The sequence below is a fragment of the Crassostrea angulata genome, chromosome 8 (genome assembly GCF_025612915.1).
Source record: "Crassostrea angulata isolate pt1a10 chromosome 8, ASM2561291v2, whole genome shotgun sequence".
In the NCBI taxonomy this organism is placed as follows: domain Eukaryota; kingdom Metazoa; phylum Mollusca; class Bivalvia; order Ostreida; family Ostreidae; genus Magallana; species Magallana angulata.
The window spans coordinates 21,164,929-21,187,755 of record NC_069118.1 but is presented as its reverse complement, the minus strand read 5'-3'; the positions used below and the strand labels follow the sequence as shown (position 1 = coordinate 21,187,755).

Here is a 22,827-nt window from a genome sequence, read left to right as displayed (position 1 = left end):
AATAACAATTGCAGTTTAAAACTATTTTCATTTAAGGTTAAATTTTCAGGGCGACCTAGTATAAACAAGTATAAACAAGAAACTAAGCTTATTAGTGTTGTCATTAAGTAAACAATGACATGATTCAGCGGTGATATATACACACTACCCTCATTTACATGCTATTTGATACAATGACAGTGACAATTTCCTTATACTTATAACTGCACGCGGCTATGTTAAGGCTGCCCGATTAATGTCTGTACTTCATAAGATATGACGTCATAGTTAACTTTGACGTCACGATCTGCATTCCTTTCGATCGTTCTTAGGGAATGTATCGTAACGTAATAAGTGATATTTATTGTGGATAATAAAACCGCTTCATTCCTTTACTTAGACACTGTTGTAAATACTAGTGATACTAAATTCAATATCACCGATATGGAGTATAAAAAAATCAACAGTTTTAAAGCTTCGTAATAGGTAAATAACTATTCATAAACTAATGGTTTTGAGACTCCCCTTGCTATGTGTAATCTGATGAATGGTGATATGTATGTGCATATAAAAAACGGCTTGGCACAAGTGAAAGATAAAAACAATCTTAGTATATTTTACGTGAAATCGGGAGAGAAAATAAGTACCACTGTGAATCTTGCTGGAGGAAATTAACTTATGTAATAAAAGTTTAAAGAAACTCACTCGGTTAAAGCATTTTTCGATAATTAAAATAGTATCATTTTTCGATATATATTTAGCTTCGGACAGCCTTAACATAGCCGCGCATGCATAATTTATAGTGTTGAAAAAGAAACAATTTAACAATAATACCTTCATATAATACATGGACCACTCATGTGTTGAATGGTGATATACAAAAGAAGAAAGAAGGAAAAGAGAAAAAGTAGAATTAACAATTAACCTAGAGAGAGTACTCTAATTTAACCTGGAGGGATAACTCTAATTTTAATGAATTTATTTCGTATTTAATAGTTCTTGAAATTTGAGAACATTAATTGTTTGTAGGAATATAAAGGTATGTATAAAACGCTCATATCTTTACTTGGTATCTTTTTGAAATGAAATAGATAATGAAATCATCCCAATTGGTCCGTTATAGTTCTATATGGTACATACCAATTCCACGCAGTATTTTATATCATCTACCGCTTTCATTGGCAATTTAGCATTAACTCCTCTAAAAGTACAAAGCAAAATCTGATTTTAAACAGGCAGATCCAACAATTATTTTTTTTGAGGTTGATGGGGTTTTCAAAAATTATTTAGTTAATACCTCTTATGAAATGATACATTTCACTGTTCAAAAATTCTTGGATTGAAAAAAAACAACCACTGCATATCTCCATTTTGTTTGTACCAAAAAAAATAGAACACCATCATTTGATATCAAACAAAAATTAGATTTTACTATTTTGTGAAAAAACAAGTTTCCCCCAAAATGAAATAATACAGACTTTACCATTAATCATTGCTGGATATCGTTTAAATTCTCCATAAACCATATGCTTTGGTGTTGATGAAGTAAGGTGTTAGATATGTTTTCAAAATTTCAAATGTAATTTTTCAGCCAGTACAATATTACCAAATCCCCAAACTTCATATCCATTGAATAAAATAGGTTTAACAATTTTGTCAAACATCTAATGTACAGTCAATTGACATTTTGTGTTTTCTACATTTGCCAACTACATTTTATACATTTATACAAAGCTTGAATGGACTTTTCACAGAGTTCTTTTGCATTGAGATTGAGTGTTTTATTTTTTACAAAAATGTAATCCAAGATATTCAAAGTTATCTACATTTTCTAAAAAAATGTCTATACATACTTAAATGAAACGTCAACATGAGATCAACCTTTGTTAAATAAGGCAATTTGTGTTTTATCACTAGTGTCTTTGAGGTGCCACATTTTATGTAAATAAGAACAACAAATCGGTGTTGAAGATAATCAGAGGATTCTGAAAATAACATTGTATTATCTGCATGTAATAGTACAAAAAATCATAGATACAAATTACATTTGTTTTTTAATTGAAATGATAGTGATGTCAATCCCTTTGCATCATTTGTTGATAAAAATACTTCCAAATCATTAAAGTTCAATGCAAATTAAAAAAGTGAAAATTGTTCACATTTTCTAACACCCACTGTTACATTAAAACATATCAGAGGTTAAACATTTGGCAGCTAAACAAGAATTATTTCCATATACATACTTGTAATAATGTTGACATTCTAGCCATTTATATTCTTAAACATTTTTTTTCCATAGACTAATACGACAAACTGAATCAAATGCCATTTCAAAATCTTTAAAAGCAATTATTCCAATTATTTACTTCTATCCTTAATGAAAAATTGATTAAGTGTGAAAAAACAGTAGATTTATTTTAGAAAATCAAGCTTGGTTTCGAAAAGATTATTCAAATCTTAAATAGATTTATCTAAGACATTTTAAACAAAATGATTTTGTGCTTTTAAAGATTTTGAAATGGCATTTGATTCAGTTTCGTGTGTTTGTCTATGGAAAAACATGTTTAAGAATATTATAAGTATGTCTAATGTACGATGTTTTATCAATATTGTCGACATCGCAATGTTGGCCAATACCGAGTAGACATTGTGTTAATATCATATTAGTATAGTTATCAAATTTGCATTTGCAGCGTACCATATATATCCTGTGTACATTTTCGATATAGCAATGTTGACCAACATCGAGTCGACGTTGTGTCCACATCGTGAGTCTTGTTTCCTGTTTACATCCTCGACATCGTCGACATCGCAATGTTGATCAATATCGGGTCGGCATCGTGTCTACATCGTTCCTCTTATATCCTGTTTACATCGTTGACGTCGTCGATATCGCAATGTTGATAAACATCGAGTCGATATCGTGTATACATCGTGTGCCTTCTTTTCTGTTTACACCGTCAACATTGCAGTGTTGATCAACATCATGTAGATATCGTGTCTACATCGTACCTCCTATAACATGTTTACACCGTCGACATCGTCGACATTGCAATGTTGATCGAGATCGTGTAGACATTATGTTGACATCGTGCCTCATGTTCTATGTACATCATCGACATGATCGACATTGTCGATATCGCAATGTTGACCAACATCGAGTCGACATCATGTCTACATCATGTTCTTTCTTTCCTGTTTACATCGTCGACATCGCAGTGTTGATCGACATAGAGTCAACATCGTGTCTACATCGTACCTCTTTTATCATGTTTACATCGTCGACATTGCAATGTTTACCAACATCGAATCGACATCGCAATGTTGATCGACATAGAGTTAACATCGTGTCTACATCGTACCTCTTATATCCTGTTTACATCGTCGACATTGTTGATATCGCAATGTTGAACAATATGGAGTCGACATCGCAACGTTGATCGACATCGAGTCAACATCATGACTACATCGTACCTGTTATATCCTGTTAACATCGTCGACATCGTTTCTACATCGTGTGCCTTAGTTCCTGTTTACATTGTCGGCATCGCAATGTTAATCGATATCGAATCAACATCGTGTCTACATCTTACCTCTTATATCCTGTCGAAATCGTCGACATTGTCAATATAGCAATGATGACTAGTAACCAATATGGTGATATTCTATATGTCTTACATTGTATGTTTCTAGTCGCGAAGTAGACAATGTAAGTTCGATATTGGTTCAACATAGTCGACATTGCGATGTTGACAATGTCGACAATGATAAGAGCAAAGAAACATCGGCGATGTTGACGATGAAAACTCGATATCAGTTCAACACCGTCAACGTTGCGATGTCGACAATGTCGACGATGTAAACGGCAAAGAAATATCGGCAATGTTGATGTAAAATAGATATCGTATCAATATTGTATACATAGCAATGTTGTCCATATCGAAAAAGAAATATGTATTGGACATGAATGTATGTCCAATGCACGATGTTTTATCAATATTGTCGACATTGCAATGTTGGACAATACCGAGTAGACATTGTGTTAATATCATATCAGTATAGTTATTAAATTTGCATTTGCAGCGTACCATATATATCCTGTGTACATTTTCGATATAGCAATGTTGACCAACATCGAGTCGAGATTGTTTCCACATCATGAGTCTTGTTTCCTGTTTACATCGTCGACATTGCAATGTTAAACGATATCGGGTCGGCATCGTTCATCTTATATCCTGTTCACATCGTTGACGTCGTCGATATCGCACTGTTGATAAACACTGAGTCGATATCGTGTATACATCGTGTGCCTTCTTTTCTGTTTACACCGTCAACATTGCAGTGTTGATCAAAATCATGTAGATATCGTGTCTACATCGTACCTCCTATAACATGTTAACACCGTCGACATCGCAATGTTGATCGATATCGTGTAGACATTATGTTGACTTCGTACCTTATATTCTATTTACATCGTCGACATGGTCGACATTCGATATCGCAATGTTGACCAACATCGAGTCGACATCATGTCTACATCATGCATGTTCTTTCTTTCCTGTTTACATCGTCGACATCGCAGTGTTGATCGACATAGAGTCAACATCGTGTCTACATCGTACTTCTTTTATCATGTTTACATCGTCGACATTGTCGATATTGCAATGATTACCAACATCGAATCGACATTGCAATGTTGATCGACATAGAGTTAACATCGTGTCTACATCGTCTTATATCCTGTTTACATCGTTTGTATTGGTCATAAATGAATAATCGCCTAAGAAAACCTATAAGTGTAATTGGTCCATAGTTTGATGAGTCAGTATCGTTAACTTTATTTTTATAAATTGGGATAATGTGTCTATGTATCTACTGTCTGGATATAATTCCTGTTTTAAACAATCTTGTTAATAAACTCAACATAAAGATTCAACATAATGCTGCATGTATTTCTGATATGTTCATTAAAAATCACGTCATTTCAACAAGACATGTTTTTGCAATGCTTTATATACGTCTAATAATTTCATATTTTGTTATTGGCTGGTTGATAAAATGATTCAAATCTCCATCATAATTCACTTCATTTTGAGATAAGCATGCCTACATGGTCAATCATTTTCAGTATTACAACATTTGTAATAAAAATCAAATTGATCATTTAGGTCAGCATAACCCGCTGTCATCTTACCACAATTGGTATTGAGAATTCCACAGTATTCCTCGGAGTCTGATATGCGCAAATACTTTTATTTATTAAGAAGATATTAAAACATGCAAATGGTCACCCTATGACAATAAAGATAAATTTTGTAATAACCAAAGATGTACGATCCAAGATATCTGACCGCGATGTATGATGGACTCGTCCTACACTTTTCACCATAACGTTAATACGTCTACCCGCGTTCTTGGTTACCCCGTTCTGGGAAGTTCTATCCCGTTCCCTGGACATATATCGGTCTATCCACTAAAATCGCGCATTCAAGAAACGAATGGCTCAACTTATCAAATCAACATTTGTCAAACCTTAACTTCTGTATATATTCTAAAAAAGTTATCAGAAAGTATACTAGTTCTTCACGTAATCACTCAATATTATTTCATTGAAAGTTTATATTTGAATGTAAACTAACTCTGACTTGGGTCCGCCAAAGAGTGTCTAACACTTTACTCTCATTTTTGAAATTTCGGTATTAGATATTAGAACAAAACATTAGACATGTTAAAACATTAAAACATTAGATATGTTTTACTATCTACAACATTATCATTAGTGACGTTTACGTTAATAACCCATCTGTTTCCAACATCTTAATTCATTCATTTGATTGACAATTTATATTCTTTTGTTGATGTGCATAAACCTGAGTTCGTATTTTTAACAGAATGCATTATAACCTGACTTGAATTGCGCACATCTGACAATAACTCTGAAAAGATTGCACCCTCATTTCTGATACATGCGTCATTTAAGAATATAAATGTATATTCTCCATTTTTATCATGTTTGGATCGACATTTCAAAATAGAATTACTACAGCTTTTACATGATATGTTAATAAGCTTCAACCCATCAGTTTGAAAAGAATCCATATCTCTGTAGTTCGTTGTAATCGTTAGTACTACATGCATTTTGAAAAATGATGGTTCAGGGTTTCAGATTCTACGAGGTCAATATAGTATTTTGCACATGCTACTCTACTATAAAAATCCCCAACCTGACATATACATTAAGTATTAGTTGAAAATGTTACAATTTCTCTTTCAAGTTCGTGAGAACTTTCTAAAGATGAATAATGAGAGTTTGCAGGTGGTATATTCAAGTCTTGGAATAAATTAAGTACATGGTACATAAAACTTCTTCACACACACCATAATGATTGTTTTTCAAGTAGCAGAGTGCAACTGTGCTTCAGGTCTGTTCAAAATTAATGTAGGGTTTTCCAGTATTTAAGAGTACATAAAGTAATTAATTTTCGGATAGCTTATTTTGCACTTAATACGTGTTTGATTCATCTCTTTAAATCAAGTGATTTTGTACATCTTATTAAACGTACAACACTTAATGTGGTTCATGTAACCTTTTGTTCTATAAACCAAAAATATGTTATAAAAATCACACGACAAATACATCGACACCTACCTTTTGCGATTATTTTGCTAAAACATTAAGCGAAAGGGCGAAAATTAAAAAAACAAATTATTTCCCTATTCAATTTACTTCAAAACGTACCCCTGTCATAACATGTCTTCCTCTCACTAACGTAACAGGATATCAGAATTTACATTTTTGTTTATTACATTTACATTGACTGCTTTTGAAATAATTTCGACTTTATATATTAAACTTTGTAAAACCATCTCAAACCGTGAATAAATATAATCCTTTACATTCATCAAATTTATATCGCGAAACCAAATTAATAACTACACAGTATTTCCAACATTTATAGCTTTCGTTGAGTTTTCATTTCATTAGAAGTAACAATAGTCTTTGTGTGTAAGGAAGAACTTTGTTTTTATTATAAAACACAAAATGAGTTAACTAATGCTGGGTAGAAAACAGTTCAGATATAAAAAGGTAAAGTCTTACATAGAATTTGTCTATGCTTACAAGTACCCCAATGTGGGTTCAATGGTTAGCAAACGTATTATAGAAATCAATGCTCTTATGCTGCAAAGAATTCTATCATATCTTCCATTGAATGTTCTCTAAAGACAAGTCAGAGTGACAAACATTTAGTTTTGTTCCAAAAAGTTTGAATTGTTTTAGTATCATTCTTATGCACTTTGTGTTTTTGGGTTGTTTTTTTTTTATTAAAGTGTTTACATTAGTAATTTACTCAAATATATGCTTACTTGTTTTAGGCACCACTCTTTTGTCATGGACACTGCATGCTGGATATTATACTTTCTCATAACTCTAACAGGTAAGAATGAAACATTTTGAATTTGTTTTAAGTCGTAAGTTGTATTTAATAAATGTTTAAAATAGGTTTTAGATATTTTTAAGCGGTAAGTATATACGCTTAATGTTTCATGTCATGAAATCAAAACTAGTAAGCAACTGGATGCGGATGCTGAGTTACAGCGCTACATATGAGGGCAAAAAATAAATTCCTGTTTTCCGTCTCCTGTCCAAACAAATTAGAGTGGGTAGGTAGGGAAAATATTTATTAAATATTTTTTTTCAAAAACTTGGAACATGTGTATCATAATGCAAAATGGAAATATATTCACCGTGTACGATACGTTGATGAAGATTTAGAATTTCCAAAGGTCTTTGTATTATTAATAAATGTTTTGTCTATTCAACAACAGGAAAAAGGGGAAAAAAATAAAAAAAACATTAACGCTTATTTCATTTGCAAAATTTAAAAATATAATTTACATGTGTACTAATGTATTTATATCTTAAATGGATAAATGGTTCTATTTTGTGTTAGCTGAAAGATATATGTGGCGTATGTTTTGTGAATACCAATAATAAGATCTGATTATTGGCTTCATTACTTTATTTAAAGATAGGATTTTGGCATAAATCATGCTGTCAAAGTCACACACATAACAAAGATACGAAAAACAAAGAAATTGTTTTCATTTTTTCGTGCAATAAAAAGATACAAAAGGTTTTAATAACCCCGCTTTAAATGGATCACTTGACATCCATCTCGATCTATCAACAACAATAGCGAGGATGTGTAAGAGGGATAGACCGCTATTTTTGACAGATTCGGTAAGGAAAGAGAGAAAGAGTGACTGACAAGGATAGGAATAGAGGAAGATCCTATATCATAGACCATGTATAGAGAAATTGGATAGGAACTAAAGCCGAATGGACCTTAAAAGTATATCGTGATAAACCATAGTGGATTTTCGTATAGAATTTTTTTTAATATGGAATAAATAGAGGGGAGGGGGCAATTTACTCCGCTAACCGTGTCGATGACGCTAAAAATCATGTTCCCCATTATTACATATCATTAAAAATTTAAATCGTTCAAGATTAATTAATATCGGAATAATAATGCTTTAAATATCATCTGATATACGATTTATTAAATTAAAGACACGAAAAACGTGATTTTACATTGTAAACAAGCTGTACAGTAACTGTTATTCTATTGTGTTTTCAATGCTTTGTTTCTCCACACTCATACGCAGTGGCGTTAAAATGGCTGATCACATAAATATTCATCAGACGTGTAGCAAAATTTAGAGATAAAGAAATTTAGAATTTAGTATCGTGCTGCAGGAGTGAAAACTCTTAAAAACTAGATAGAAACATTATTCATATACGTAATGCATTTTCGGAAATCTTAAAATTCTTTTAAATTCTCATCAATTTCAAATGCATTTCTGTACTTGGTATTGTGTAATTTCAAACTTAAAACACTGGTATTAATTTTATCTCAAATCGCAAAAAGTTATAAAATGCAGTAGCAGAAAAACTATAGTTCTTATTTTTTGTTATATCCGTTTTGAAAGGTAGCAAATTGAAGTTAAATCTATTTTTTAAACCATTTTAAAGATGAAACACATTGCTTTCCCTGTAAAGCAGTGGCATTGACTTGTCTTACACTAACATAATTGCTTGTACAAGAACTCAACAGTAACCCAAAATAAAATCTTATATTTCTAACAACTTGACATTAAACTTAGGAAAATTTTCCAGTATTTTTAGTACTTTGATTTTTGTTATTTGTTATTTCTTTTTCTAGCTATTTCTCAGTCAAAAGCTATTACATGGTTCGAAGCACAGACAAAATGCAGGGAAAGGAATCAGTCACTGACGCTGTGGAGAAATAAATCAACAAGTTTTTTCTGGACTGGGTATTACAAAAAGAGATCACACTGGATCAAAATTATAGGTGAATGATAAAAGCATCCAACTTACTGTTGAAGTTATGCACGTACATTTAAACAATGTAATGATATCTTTGATGAATCATTCGGGATATAAAGTTAGCAACATTGCAAAAAAAATACATAACTCGCATTAGCAGGTTATGTAACTTTTTTCTAATGCTACCTTCATAACCCGCACGAATCTTCAAAGGAAGCATTTTATTGTTTATATTACAATGTAATATTTTTCTTTTAACTAATTTGTAAATTGATTATAAAAAGGTAGTAAAATTCACAAACTTACTGTTAATATACATAAGTACGTCACCTAAAAGAAACAGCCAAATCATATCCTGTGAGATTATGAGTCTGACATCATCATTATAATTTCGTGCAGTCCGTGATTTTTTAAAGGTCGCTGTAAGTTTCGACCAATCGATAAACAGGGCGTATCAATTTCAGACCTGTCAGTTTCTGGTCAATTCCAACCGCTGCAGATTTTGACTAATCGATAAACGGGGCGTGTAGATTTTAGTGTGGCTGCTTTTAAAGAGCTATGGATTAACTATAAGTTTCCGTAAGAAATAGAAGGAAATGATACTTGATAGATGTAAATATATAAATATGAGCCACCACTAGTTAAGCTTTCTACATTTAGGAAAATACCAAGTTATTATATTGTGATACATTTTGATAAAGTTAGCGGACAGGAAATCAATAAAGCGACATTTGATATAATTAGTGTGTCCCATGAGTTGACAAACAGGTGATGTACATTTATGATAGTCAAAACACAAATCCCTGATTTAAATCAACATATCTTGTAGATTGTAGATTACATTTTCTTTCAAATTATATTAAATTATATTTTTAAATATAAAATGTTTTCTTTTATTTGTTTCTCGTCATTACACAACACTGCAAGCATATGTATAAAAATAGAAAACTGGTAAATTACAAATTGCGACTACAGTTGAAAAATATATCTTAAACACTCTAGAATAATAGATATAATTATATCATTAAAAATGTTATAATATTTTAGGCACATAATTAGACTTACATGAAATGAACATTTATTTCTCAAAAATACGTGTTTTGTATTTTCTATTTTTTTCTGCATATAATTACCGTCTGTAAATACATTTTCAGGACCATAATGTCAACTGATTCTGTGAACTAATTGTGCTATCCTGTATAAACAAAAGACATTATTATTTTTATTATTATTATACTTGTTATTACTATATCATATCAAAATGTCAAATCGACGCTACTGGTTTCAATTTAGTCTTAATCATTATTTTAGGTTGTTACAATTCATCAGGAATACAAACTACTGAAAATAAAGAAATTAATTTATCGAAATCGTCTCCACCTCTATGCCAAGAACATTGCCTCCAAAAAAATTATAGTTTGTTTGCTGTTCAGGTATGTACATGTAAGTTAAAGTGTTTGAAACATGGAATATCCATACATGTATCATCCAGAACCAGCTTCCAGATTTATCAAATCTTACTCTCTTTGACCAGAACAATATTTGCATTTGCCTACCCGATAGTTTTGGTAGCTCAAGAAACCAATTAGCTTCATCAAATTGCACGTATACGTGTGACGGTGGTGGATTATTATCAGCAGAATGTGGAGGAAAATCAGCATTTAATGTTTTTCTTACAGGTTAGATATTGAGATATTGACACTATGAAATATTTTTATACTAATAACATTTTAGGGAGATACTTTCTTTAAGGTGGCTCTATACACCACTCTTTGATGACGGTACCGGATGATTTAAACTAGTACGGATTGTATGAAAACCGCTCTTTTAGAATTTTGTTAAAGAATCCTTGACACCCCGTGACTTTAACTTTTAATGACAGTAAGACAGAACATGGCAATTTGAACGCAATGTTAAAGATTTTATTCCTCCTACAGCTTCATTCTACCAATCTGCGAGTCCCGGGTTCGAATACCTCATAGACTTTTATTTTCATAAAAAATAGGGCAATTTAAAAAAAAAAAAAATTCCCCATAAATTGATTTTTTTCTGGGTTTATTTTTTCACGTCAAACAATGCTTGAAATCCATATCTTTAAGTTATCTAGAAATTCAGGTTTGTATGCAAACTTTTCCCAGGTGTGTGGAGGACCCTGAATAGATTTGATTTGATAATTGGAAAATTCATTATTTAAATCTTTTTAAAGATATAATTGTATATCATTCATGTAGATATATTATTCTCAGGTAGGGATACATAAACCCTATAAATTAATTTTCTCTTGTATTCATTTGACTTAGTTTTGCATTAAGGTATCCCACTCCTCAATGTTGTTGTATCAAAATTTTCTTGAGAAGTATATCATTGAAATCTGTAGACAAAACAAACTTAAAAAATACAAAGATAATGGGGGATCAGTATCCATCCCTCTGAGTTATGGCCCATTTAATTTGACCTTTTTGCACCTAAAATGCAATTTCATCCTGATTAGGATTTGTTGTCAGTATTTTTGATTAAGCAAACTTATTTCTTTAAATATTATTTTTAATTATGCACTATGGTCACACTGAATAGAGGGATTACGAAAAAAAAATTGTACAAAGCTGCATAAATTTTTTGTGTGACCTTTTGGCACTTAAAATAGACAATTTTTTTAATAGTTACAATTGGATTTGAAATAAAAACTTTTTGAATATCAAGAATTTTATAAGATTAATCCAGTTTGCCTAAATATGTATTCAGTATCATTTTGACATAATATAACATGGGGGTCAGTGATGTCAAATTTTAGATATAGGGCTTCAAAGGTACAATTCTCGCAAAATTTGGCTTTAAAAAATTCTGACATGTTCTATATATGCATGATTTTATGCTAAACGGCTATCACATTCTCAAGATTTGATTTTGTACATGTCACACAAAACCGAAAAAATATGTTACAAACCTATCAAATGTTAAAAATGTGAATAATGATTAAAGTATAATAAAAGAAAAGTATATTGAAAATTCATAAAATTGCTTGTTTCTGTCATTTTCGTATAAAAAAACCTTCCGCACGAAAAAATAGTTCCCCAAAAAACTTGTTTGTTTCTTGAATTCAAATGGATTTTCTTTATGAATGTTGTGTAATTATGAAATAATAATCTATCTGTGATGATTAAATAAATAAAATCATATTCATTTTAAATATAATGATCATCTGCGCAACGAAATCAAAACATGAGGAGTGAGATACCTTAAAGCGGATATATTTAATTATATAGGTATATAATAAAATATGACTGTATTTATTGTTCATAAACAATATTTAGAGAAGTTTCTCCAACTTACAAATTGAAAGTCCCCAAGGTGTTTTGAAATTGGGATTAGGGAAAGATAACTCTTAACTAAGAAACTTTCATACCAAATAATTTTTGTGTGTGTTTATTTGTAATGATTTTCATTGATCAAAACTCAATTTCTAATAACATCAAGCAGCTTTTTTCAGATGATTTGTCAACAGAGTAAAAAGATATGACAAGTCTGATTTGGGAAAATACTCAAAAAATTGCAATAAATATACTTTTGAATGTTATTAAGTGTTATAATTTTATTTGTTTTCCCTTGGACTGAAATGTCACATTTTCATTGGTTTAAACGTACATGTAGCACGTGATTGCCTCATATATCTGTATATTTGTTCTGTGAGAAATAATATTAGGCACTATGGCCGTCATTGGTCGACGCTTCGCTTACTCATTTCGACATTTCATAGTATTTAATACATAAACCGCATGCCGTAAGTTCTTAAAGTATTTGGAGTAGTTGCCCTTTGAAATTCTTTAAAATTAGAGTAGTTGCCCTTAGAATAGTGACGTCATATTGTTTTGTATGGAGCAGAACAAAATGGCAGCGTCGAAATTTGCTCAAATCTCTGCAGAGGAAAGGGAGAAAACATTTAAAATTGAATAGCAACAAAACATTGTAAGAAAACATGGATGAAGCAAAGATTTTTAAAGAATATTTGAAAGGTGAGATTGAATATTTTGAAGAGTTTAAATGAGTTAAATTGGACGAGATGTTAGGCATCTTGTATACCAGTATACATGGCTTTACGTAGATCATCGCTATTTGTGAATAAATATGTCGCTTGATAGTCCTCGGGAAAACAAAACACTTATTAGGTTAGTTACTGACTCACTACGGAAATATATTGGGTTGATCAATCTCATAGACGGCTCGGCTTCGCCTCGCCATCTATGAGATTGATCAACCCAATATATTTCCGTAGTGAGTCAGTAACTAACCTAATAAGTAATAGTGTCTGCGGGAAATATCGATCATTTGACAAACAATTTGTCTTTCAATGTGATTAAAGTTAACGTTTTATGAAATTATATTACAAAAACACGAAAAAAACATTAACAAATTCTTTAAAATATCTATAGTATCACTATCATCACAGTGACTTTAATATTTAATAAGTATATGCTTTGTGGTCTTTTTTTGAAAATTGGAATAAACTGTGAGTGTATAGAGCCACTTTAATATAAAACACGTCTAATAATGTTCACACAATGCGTTTATTGAAAATATCAGTAGAATATGATATACATTTTCAGACTTCAAATGGCCACGTGACTCTAATATATATATATATATATATATATATATATATATATATATATATATATATATATATATATATATATATATAGGTACTTGACATGGTTTGCGGGTCATGATCCATAAACATGGGTTGTGGGACCCTGCATTTGTGGTAGGCTTATTACAAAAGGAAACGCATTTTTAGGAATAGTTTTTGATGAAGAAGCCAAATATAAGATGAATATAAAGATTACTCATATTTGGTTTCAAAGTTATAGATAACGTTGTGGGTCACCACATTGTGGGTATACATACCCACAGTGATATATAGTAGATAATATATATAACATACTTGTGGGTAGGAACCCACAAACCATGTCATGGCAATATATATATATAGATTCTTTATGGGATATATCCCACAAACCATGTATGGGTGCTAAAACAATGATATAGCATACAGATGAATATGATTTGTATAGGAGCACAAAATACAAAATATCATTTTATAAGACTTATATATATATAGGCTTTTTTAACCCTTTCGCTGCCACGTCAAAAAAGACGTTATTACGCTTCAGTGCCAAGCATGACGTTATCAAATTCATGTTTTGACGTAACAATCTGACACAACGCGCCGTACCATTTTTTAGCGTTGCGGGATGCAGTTTTGTGTTTAATCAATAATTTCTAATGTTATTATCGAAAACAATGGCTTTTTATCTTTTTCTCTGTCATTTCAAATAAGACGTTACTCCATTCTTTTTTTTCTTTCTTTTTTAAGCGTCGCCAAATGAAAAAGAAATGTAAAGAAAACCACGTCTTTCAAAAAATATGAATTACTTCATAAATGATGCATGTTCACAATCTTTAACAAATACGTGCAGTTTTTAAAATAATCACGTTCTTATCCTGTCAATCTTAATTATAATCCACGCATACATGTGAATTTTTTATCATTGAAATTACATGTAGTTCTATAAGATATAATGCATATATCTCTTATTTCTTTGTTTGCACATATATGAGACATAAATTTCACGATAAAAAAGCTATCTTATTCCTGAGAGAGAGAGAGAGAGAGAGAGAGAGAGAGAGAGAGAGAGAGAGAGAGAGAGTGTTTAAGTAGGTTGACTTAAAAAAAATCATAAATTATCGGATTTCTTTTTTGATAACCTAATGACATGCAATGCAAACTTAATCATGTTTTTCACACCACAAATTCCCTCAAATTGTGAAAAATGGAACTGATGGGGCGGGATTATCAAATAGTTATCACGAAAGTATATGGTCTAATTAAGGAATGAATTCAATATTTATTAGTTTTATACGATATAAAATGGTTTGGGGCAGTTTACGCTTTATAAACCGCGAAGCGGTTTATAAAAAAGCGTAAACTGTTCCAAACCATTTTATATCGTATAAAACTAATAAATATTGAATTCATTCCTTATAATTTAATTTTTTTGCTATAAGTTGTTGATAAAAACAGTCATTTGTTCTATAAAACGACATCAAATTGCACAAAATTCAAACGTAACGTCAGGCGGATTGATACGTTGTTGACGTTCGTCTTACTATGACGTAGGCAACATTCTTTATACGATATAAAATAAATTTTTCAACCAATCAGAAAGCATGTTACAAGCAGAATTAAATTATATAGCAATAACTAAGTTTTTCCCACGAATAATTTGGACATTTATTTTTAAAACATCTTCATTCGGCCTCGCACCGTATGGGATTTACTGACCATGTACAAACCATATTAGATTAACATTAAACTATATGTGTAATTAAGCAAAGCACCAAATGTTTAAAAGCGATTTTATATAACCAACTTACATTGTTTTAGAGCCTGTATGCATCATTAATACGATATTTTTGTAACAATCATTGTCATTAATAGCGGATAATTTTCAAAAACTAATTAATTAGTTTAACGCAAATATGTTAGTGGTCAAGAGGCGGGTATTGCTGGCTGCAGCTGTAAAGGTTTATCATGATGCAGTTTAAGAAATTCGCAAAAGGAATTGGTTTTTACTGTGTGTTAGATATGCAGACAGACAGACAAAGAATGACAGTGCTAGATTGGTAAGCAATTCCTTGTTCGTTTTAATAATCATTTCTATGAAATCGCGCAAGCATAAACGTCCATCCAAGTTTATGCTCGTAAAGTCATTTGGGGGAAATTTCGAATCACCCCGCGTTCCGTGTTTTAGAAAGTGTGGTGTATCGCACTGCAATGTACAAAACACGAACAAATGAAACTCTCCAACAGTCACCACCTGCAATGTAATTTACATAGGCGTCGGAATCGGAGGGGGGAGGGCTAAGGGGGGCTTAGCACCCACCCCACCATTTTTGCAAAGTTAGACCTAACCATTAGGCACATAGCATCATAAAAGGTTAGCCTCCCCCCCCCCCCACTCTTTCTCGCAGGAAACATATTTGTTCCTAAATTTACCTTGAAATGATTAAATTATTGAGAAGTTGAAGTCATAGGCATACTATCCCCCCCCCCCCCCCCCCCCCCCCGGATTAGGAATTTCATGATGTGGGAAATTTTTTTATTTTGGTAGGTAAGATTGTTTTGGAAGTATAGGTATAGTACTACTCCCCCCCCCCCCCCCCACGGATATTTTGGGAATTAGTTTTTTATCATTTTTTTTGGCTTGTCAATATTTTTTAGGATTAGTCTAGCCCCCCCCCCCCCCCCACTCACTTTCAAATTGCTTCCAACGCCATGCAGTGATTTATATATAGAGAGTTTAAAGAAGAAATGACATACATTAATAAATTATTTTGTTATTAAAATATTCTCGCTAACCTCAGTAAAGAGAATTTATGTGATGAAAACGCTGCTCAATATTCATTTCTCATTACACTGTATGCTATTGCTTTATTCAGCGAGAAAATTGATATATTGTATGTTTGTTACCGCATGCGCGGATCCAGAAAACATTTCCAGGGGGTGTCCGAGGGATAATTTTGTTTTCCAATGTTGGAGAGGGGTTTTGAGGCCTATTTCGGTAATTTTGCTATATAATCTTTTTAATTTGATTTCCCAAGAGGTGGAAGGAATAGTCCATGCACCCCCTTCTAGGTCCGCACATGAACGAGTATGATCTTTCTGTTGGACCAAAACAACGAACTGTATTAAACATGCGTATTTACACATATTTTACAATCAAGTTGAACAAAAACTGTTATTCAAAATACCCCAAATGACTTTAATGATTTCGTTAATAGAATAATATATAGGCTTATCGTGAAATTTTTAAAGCTGCTATGTTCGATTTTATACGATGGCTATGCTAAGTATGAGTATCATAATAGACATTGCAGTAGTTTTCCAGGTACATTAAGCCATATTTTATTGAAAAAGTGATGTACACAATTTATTTACAAAAACAAACGACATAAATTGTATTGATTTCTTTCGTCTCATAATAAAATTCGCTGCTGAGGTCAAGGTGGGTATGGTTGTATTACGACTTTGAAAAAATTTCAAATCAAAAATAAACGTCGGTACATTTTATTCACTAATATTTGGGGAAGTGTTTTGTACACATGTACAATCGATACATCACATGCGGGTTGAATAAACCCAATCATTCGGGAACAAAACCAAGCGGTTCCCGTTTCTAAACATTCCCAAGATGGAGTTGGTTTGTTTTGTTTTTTGTTTTCTCATACAGAAATTTTTTATGTACTTTAAATAATACAAACTTTGAAAGGAGACGGATTTTGTTTGTGTAAATAGGCATTTGTCTAATAAATTTGGTCTGTATAGAAAAATATTTGATACTCCCATAGCCAAAAAAAATCGGACTATGTAGCTTTAAATTATCTGTATGTTTTAAAATCTTCCTTTTCTCGGACAGGTGAACACTATCTTAATTTTGACATTTTATTCCATACAAAGTAAAAAATTTTACCACATCATGGGTGTAATATTGACAATCACGATCGTCAGTTGTAAACGTTTGAACTCTCGGAAAACGATGTATAATTTTGTTCTTAATGTTCTCTAATATCTTAGCTTATTTATCGATACAACTACGATTGTGATTTATATTATAGTTCTAATATTCAAAGAATCAAAAACAACATAGACCTAAGAAAGTTAACGATTACACATAGTTCATCATCATACGATGAAATATAACAGTTATGAAATGCAAAACATTTACGATTCTATATCTCGATTAGAGCTAAGAAGTGTTTTTTTACCAACGTGTGGTCTTACAGTTTGTTTTAGTGATTAAATCCGCTTGACCAACTGAGTTGTCTAAAATATAATAATGATAAAATTTTGTGATTAAATATTTTCATGAAGTATATTACAGTCCTAGAAATCTTTCCTTCTTTTACCGCTATATTTGCACCTTTACACAGAGTAGATGCTCTTTATGACCATAAAACAGGTAATGAAAGTCCGTGCGGTCAGAACCATCCATGTGAAAATTAAATGTCTATGCTATGCGGTATCCCATTTTAGAGACACGGTTGAAATTTAGTTTCAAGAAAGAATGTCTCTGTTTGAAATGCTCTGAAGAAGGAGACAGAAGATACGAAGACTTGAAGCGCGTACGCGGGTGAGGGGGGGTTGTGCACTGAAGTCTTAATCTCGAACACGGTCGAAGCATCACCATTATCTCCAAATAAGTTATTACATGCAGTTCTTGTTTTTCTGTCCAAAGATTCAGTATTGTTCTTTTACATGCATGAAAACTACAGTAAAATGTCACCAGATGGAATTTTTTTTAATGTTGATCATCTGGCTAAAATTTTGTTCTAGGATCATATCAAAGTAATTTTTTCAGTGAGTGCCCCATTCCTCCTTATTTGGCATATCGCAGTTTATATTGCCGTTCATTAATTAACTCTGAATAAAAATAATACATATAAAGTACATGCTTCCTTTGGTGCTTAATATACTCTCGATTTCTTGCAAATTATACAATACCAGAGAACGATGCTGTATGTAGTAGCTTTTTACCCGATTAAAAAAAAACCGCATTGATATTACCGATGTGTTTTATTTGATTTTTTTAATCAGCACTAACGGCAGCATGAAAATAAAAAAGTCGCGCACACTCGAATTATACTCGGCCTTCGGTGGTGGACTAAAGTATTAGCTCTCGCCATGTTAAAGTTGGACTTAAGACCTGTATTTTGACAGTATTTAAGATTATCCTATTAAGATATGACAAATTTATGAGCTATGGTGAGATCTTATGAAAAATATTTGGTCTTTTAAGATAGATTTTAGTCAAAAGTCGGTTATATGTTAAACGAGCCCAGGGTTTATAGTGCAGAGTAGGAAAACGTAAGATTGGTCGTGCTCTTGTGGGGGAGGGGGCATTTCCTTTGGTCCAGGTTGTGCATTAGGACAGATATTATTTTCCCGTTCTGACGGAAAAGTCCTGGGGATGTATTCACAAAAACCATACGCCAGCCATGGTAAAACGCAGACAACGAGTTTGCGCTGTGTGACGTAGTGACGTCATGATTATGATGTCATTTTTAACGTTGTGACGTTATCAGCAGTATTTCACTAAACACATAGATCATACGATGTATATTGATACAAATTTTAAAAAATCAATAATGAAAAACAGAACCTGAATATATTTAATATTTTTTTTTTATTTTAATGTATATTTTTTCAAATTGCCATAGGCCCAAATAGGCCCTGTGGCACTTAACGTAGATATTCAAATAGGCCCAAATAGGCCCTGTGGCACAGAAATGGTTAAGGGAATTTTTTTTTATAAAAGTAACCGAAGAATAACTAACGACTTGTCTCCTAATGGCAACAGTGTATAGTATGGGGCATTCCTGAAAAGGTGGCAGATTTTTTTACTACATGTAATGCACTGAACAGAGCAGCCAGTGATGCACTGAAGAAATTTACTTTGTAAACCCCTTGAAATAAAAAGATATAGATACTGTGCTTATGAATCACAGACTTATGTAATTTAAGTCAGAAGCAGCATGCAAAGCATGCTTTGAAATGATCATATACTGTCTAGTATATGTTAATGCATCTCAGGAAGAAGTTTGGTCTGTGTACCCCTTTTGATAAGATGAACATAGATCAAAACATTGTCCTTAACCGGTGTCAAAGATAAAAAAATAAAATGTCTTCAAATACATTGTTTTCTAAGTTTGGTTTCTATAATTATCTTCAAAGAGAATATGGTAACAGACCAGAAAACCTCTTCACTAAAATCATTGACGCCTAAAGTGTCAAATGCCATTGGTTTGAAACTACTTGTAAAAATTAAGGTGTGAACAACTTATCTCGGTTATAGCTTAGGCCACATCAAAATGTCCTATACGCTTTTCCTTGTGACTTTGTATTAGGGTAATACCCCAAATCATTATTTTCCTTGTCACCTTGTTCATGTACTACCACGTCTAGGTCATGACGAATCCCTACATGACCATGACCATCTCTGTATCAAACAAGAGGCCCATGGGCCACATCGCTCACCTGAGGAACAATAGGTATGATAAAATCAGCTTAATGGAGTCATAATACAAACTATCTGGACAATGTACAATAATACATGTAGATCCTGTATAAATAAAATCCATTTTCCCGTGGATATTCTTATGTTTATAATCATTAGTCCCTTTTCTAACAAGATGATTTTATAGTCTTATCATATGCATGTTGAGTATTGCAGTTCTCAAAATGATCCTTAACAATAGTTTATATATTAGATATAAACGTACATCAAACTATGAACCTTCTCGGGAGGCCAAAGAATTGTCCTGGGGCCAAAGTCTTAACAATTATAAAGAAACATCTGGCTGATTAGTTTCTGAGAAGATTTTTAAAGATTTACCCTATATATTCCTTTGTTAAATTTTGACCCCCCCCCCCCCCATTGTGGCCCCACCCTACCCCTGGGGATCATGATTTTCACAACCATGAATCTACACTACCTGAGGATGCTTTCACACACGTTTCAGCTTTCCTGGCTGATTAGTTTCTGAGAAGAAGATTTTTAAAGATTTACTCTGTTTATTCCTATCTAAAACATCGACCTCCCATTGTGGCCCAAACCTACCCCCAGGGTTATGATTTTCACAAATTTGAATCTACACTACCTGAGGATGCTTCCACACAAGTGTCAGCTTTCCTGGCTAATTAGTTTCTGAGAAGAAGATTTTTAAAGATTTACTCTATTTAATCATATGTTAAACTTCGACCCCCCATTGTGGCCCCATTCTACCCCCAGGGGTTATTATTTTCACAACTTTGAATCTACACTACCTGAGGATGCTTCCAAAGAAGTTTCAGCATTGCCGGCTGATTAGTTTCTGAGAAGAAGATTTTTAAAGATTTACTCTATATATTCCTATGTTTAACTTCGATCCCCCATTGTGGCCCCACCCTTCCCCCGGGGGTCATGATTTTCACAACTATGAATTTCACTACCTGAGGATGCATCCACAAAAGTGTCAGCTTTCCTGGCTGATTAGTTTCTAAGAAGAAGATTTTTAAAGATTTACTCTATATATTCCTATTTTAAACTTCGATCCCCCATTGTGGCCCCACCCTACCCCCGGGGGCCATGATTTTCACAACTATGAATCTACACTACCTGAGGATGCTTTCACACAAGTGTCAGCTTTCCTGGCCGATTAGTTTCTGAGAAGAAGATTTTTAAAGATTTATTCTATATATTCCTATGTAAAACTTCGATCCTTCATTGTGGCCCAACCCTACCTCCGGGGATCATGATTTTCACAAATCTGTATCTACATTACCTGATGATGCTTTCACACAAGTTTCAGCTTTCCTGGCTGATTAGTTTCTGAGGAGAAGATTTTTAAAGATTTACTCTATATATTCATTTGTTAAACTTCGACCCCCCATTGTGGCCCCACCCTCAGGTGAGCTAAAAAGGTTAAGTTTACAATACAATAAGTTGTTAAAGTTGGTTTCTGGAAGAACAGACTTTGAAAATTTTCTTAATAAATATTGACAAATATTTTACTTTTTTAAGCTTTAGTTTTTAAGATCTGTGTACAAACTTAGAATTGTGAGCAAATCGCTGTATCTTGCTTATAATTCGAAGCTTAACACTCAAATATGGTTAGTAAATAGAAATTGTAAACAATTAAACACAAGAAACATGCACTACATGTATAACAAATAAAGAACACAATTTATTTTTTCGAAATGAATCATATATATATATACATGTATATACCTACATATTTCCGTCAGCGATATCAAACTCTATTTAAACTGAATAAACTCGAAAAAATGCCGAGCATCTCAACAAAACCTATTGCATTAATCTACATGTACCATTACGCAAAAGATAATGCCGAATTACCGATAGAATGAATTGTATTTCAGTACCCGTCCCCTACATCCGATTTTGCTTAATTTGCGCAGGTAAACAGTTAACTGTTTGATTTACCGAAGTCTCTGTTTGATTTGATACGTAAAAATCACGAAATACAGACGATAGTTTCCAGGTTACAAAGCATAATGAGAACGAAACGAAAATCAGAACAAGCTAACACCAACGTCATGTGTGAAAACTGTCAACTCACAAAATCGGCACCAATATATTTTGTATGTTTCAAAATTTCCCTTCATACGCGAACTGTTGCACAACAAGCAAATTCATCATAGTCAGATCGACCCTTTTTCGTATAATGTCATGGCTGCTTTAAACAAAGAACCTCGTTTTAGAAGTATGGAATCATTTTACCGGATGCCGAACCCGAAGCTATTAAACTGATTGAAACACGCATTTCCTTTATTATTATTTTCGTAATAACTCAGATTTGAAACAAAATTTCCACTTAATTTTTGCAATTTATATTTTCCTTCCCATAAGGATAATTTATGCTAAACTATGTTGAATTTG

The 22,827-nt window shown here is 32.5% G+C and overlaps 1 protein-coding gene across 3 annotated transcripts in view; it reads left to right on the top strand.

Moving 5' to 3' along the window:
* The window catches only part of LOC128158360 (uncharacterized), a 59,871-nt gene that overhangs the window by 2,467 nt on the left and 34,577 nt on the right, over positions 1-22,827 (top strand). For all 3 annotated transcript variants that reach the window (XM_052821153.1, XM_052821151.1, XM_052821154.1), the window contains exons 2-5: positions 7,354-7,415; positions 9,207-9,356; positions 10,643-10,764; positions 10,866-11,010. In XM_052821153.1, the coding sequence (XP_052677113.1) occupies positions 7,370-7,415; positions 9,207-9,356; positions 10,643-10,764; positions 10,866-11,010 (463 nt within the window). In that variant the 5' untranslated portion in view covers positions 7,354-7,369. The remainder of the gene's footprint in view (positions 1-7,353; positions 7,416-9,206; positions 9,357-10,642; positions 10,765-10,865; positions 11,011-22,827) is intronic.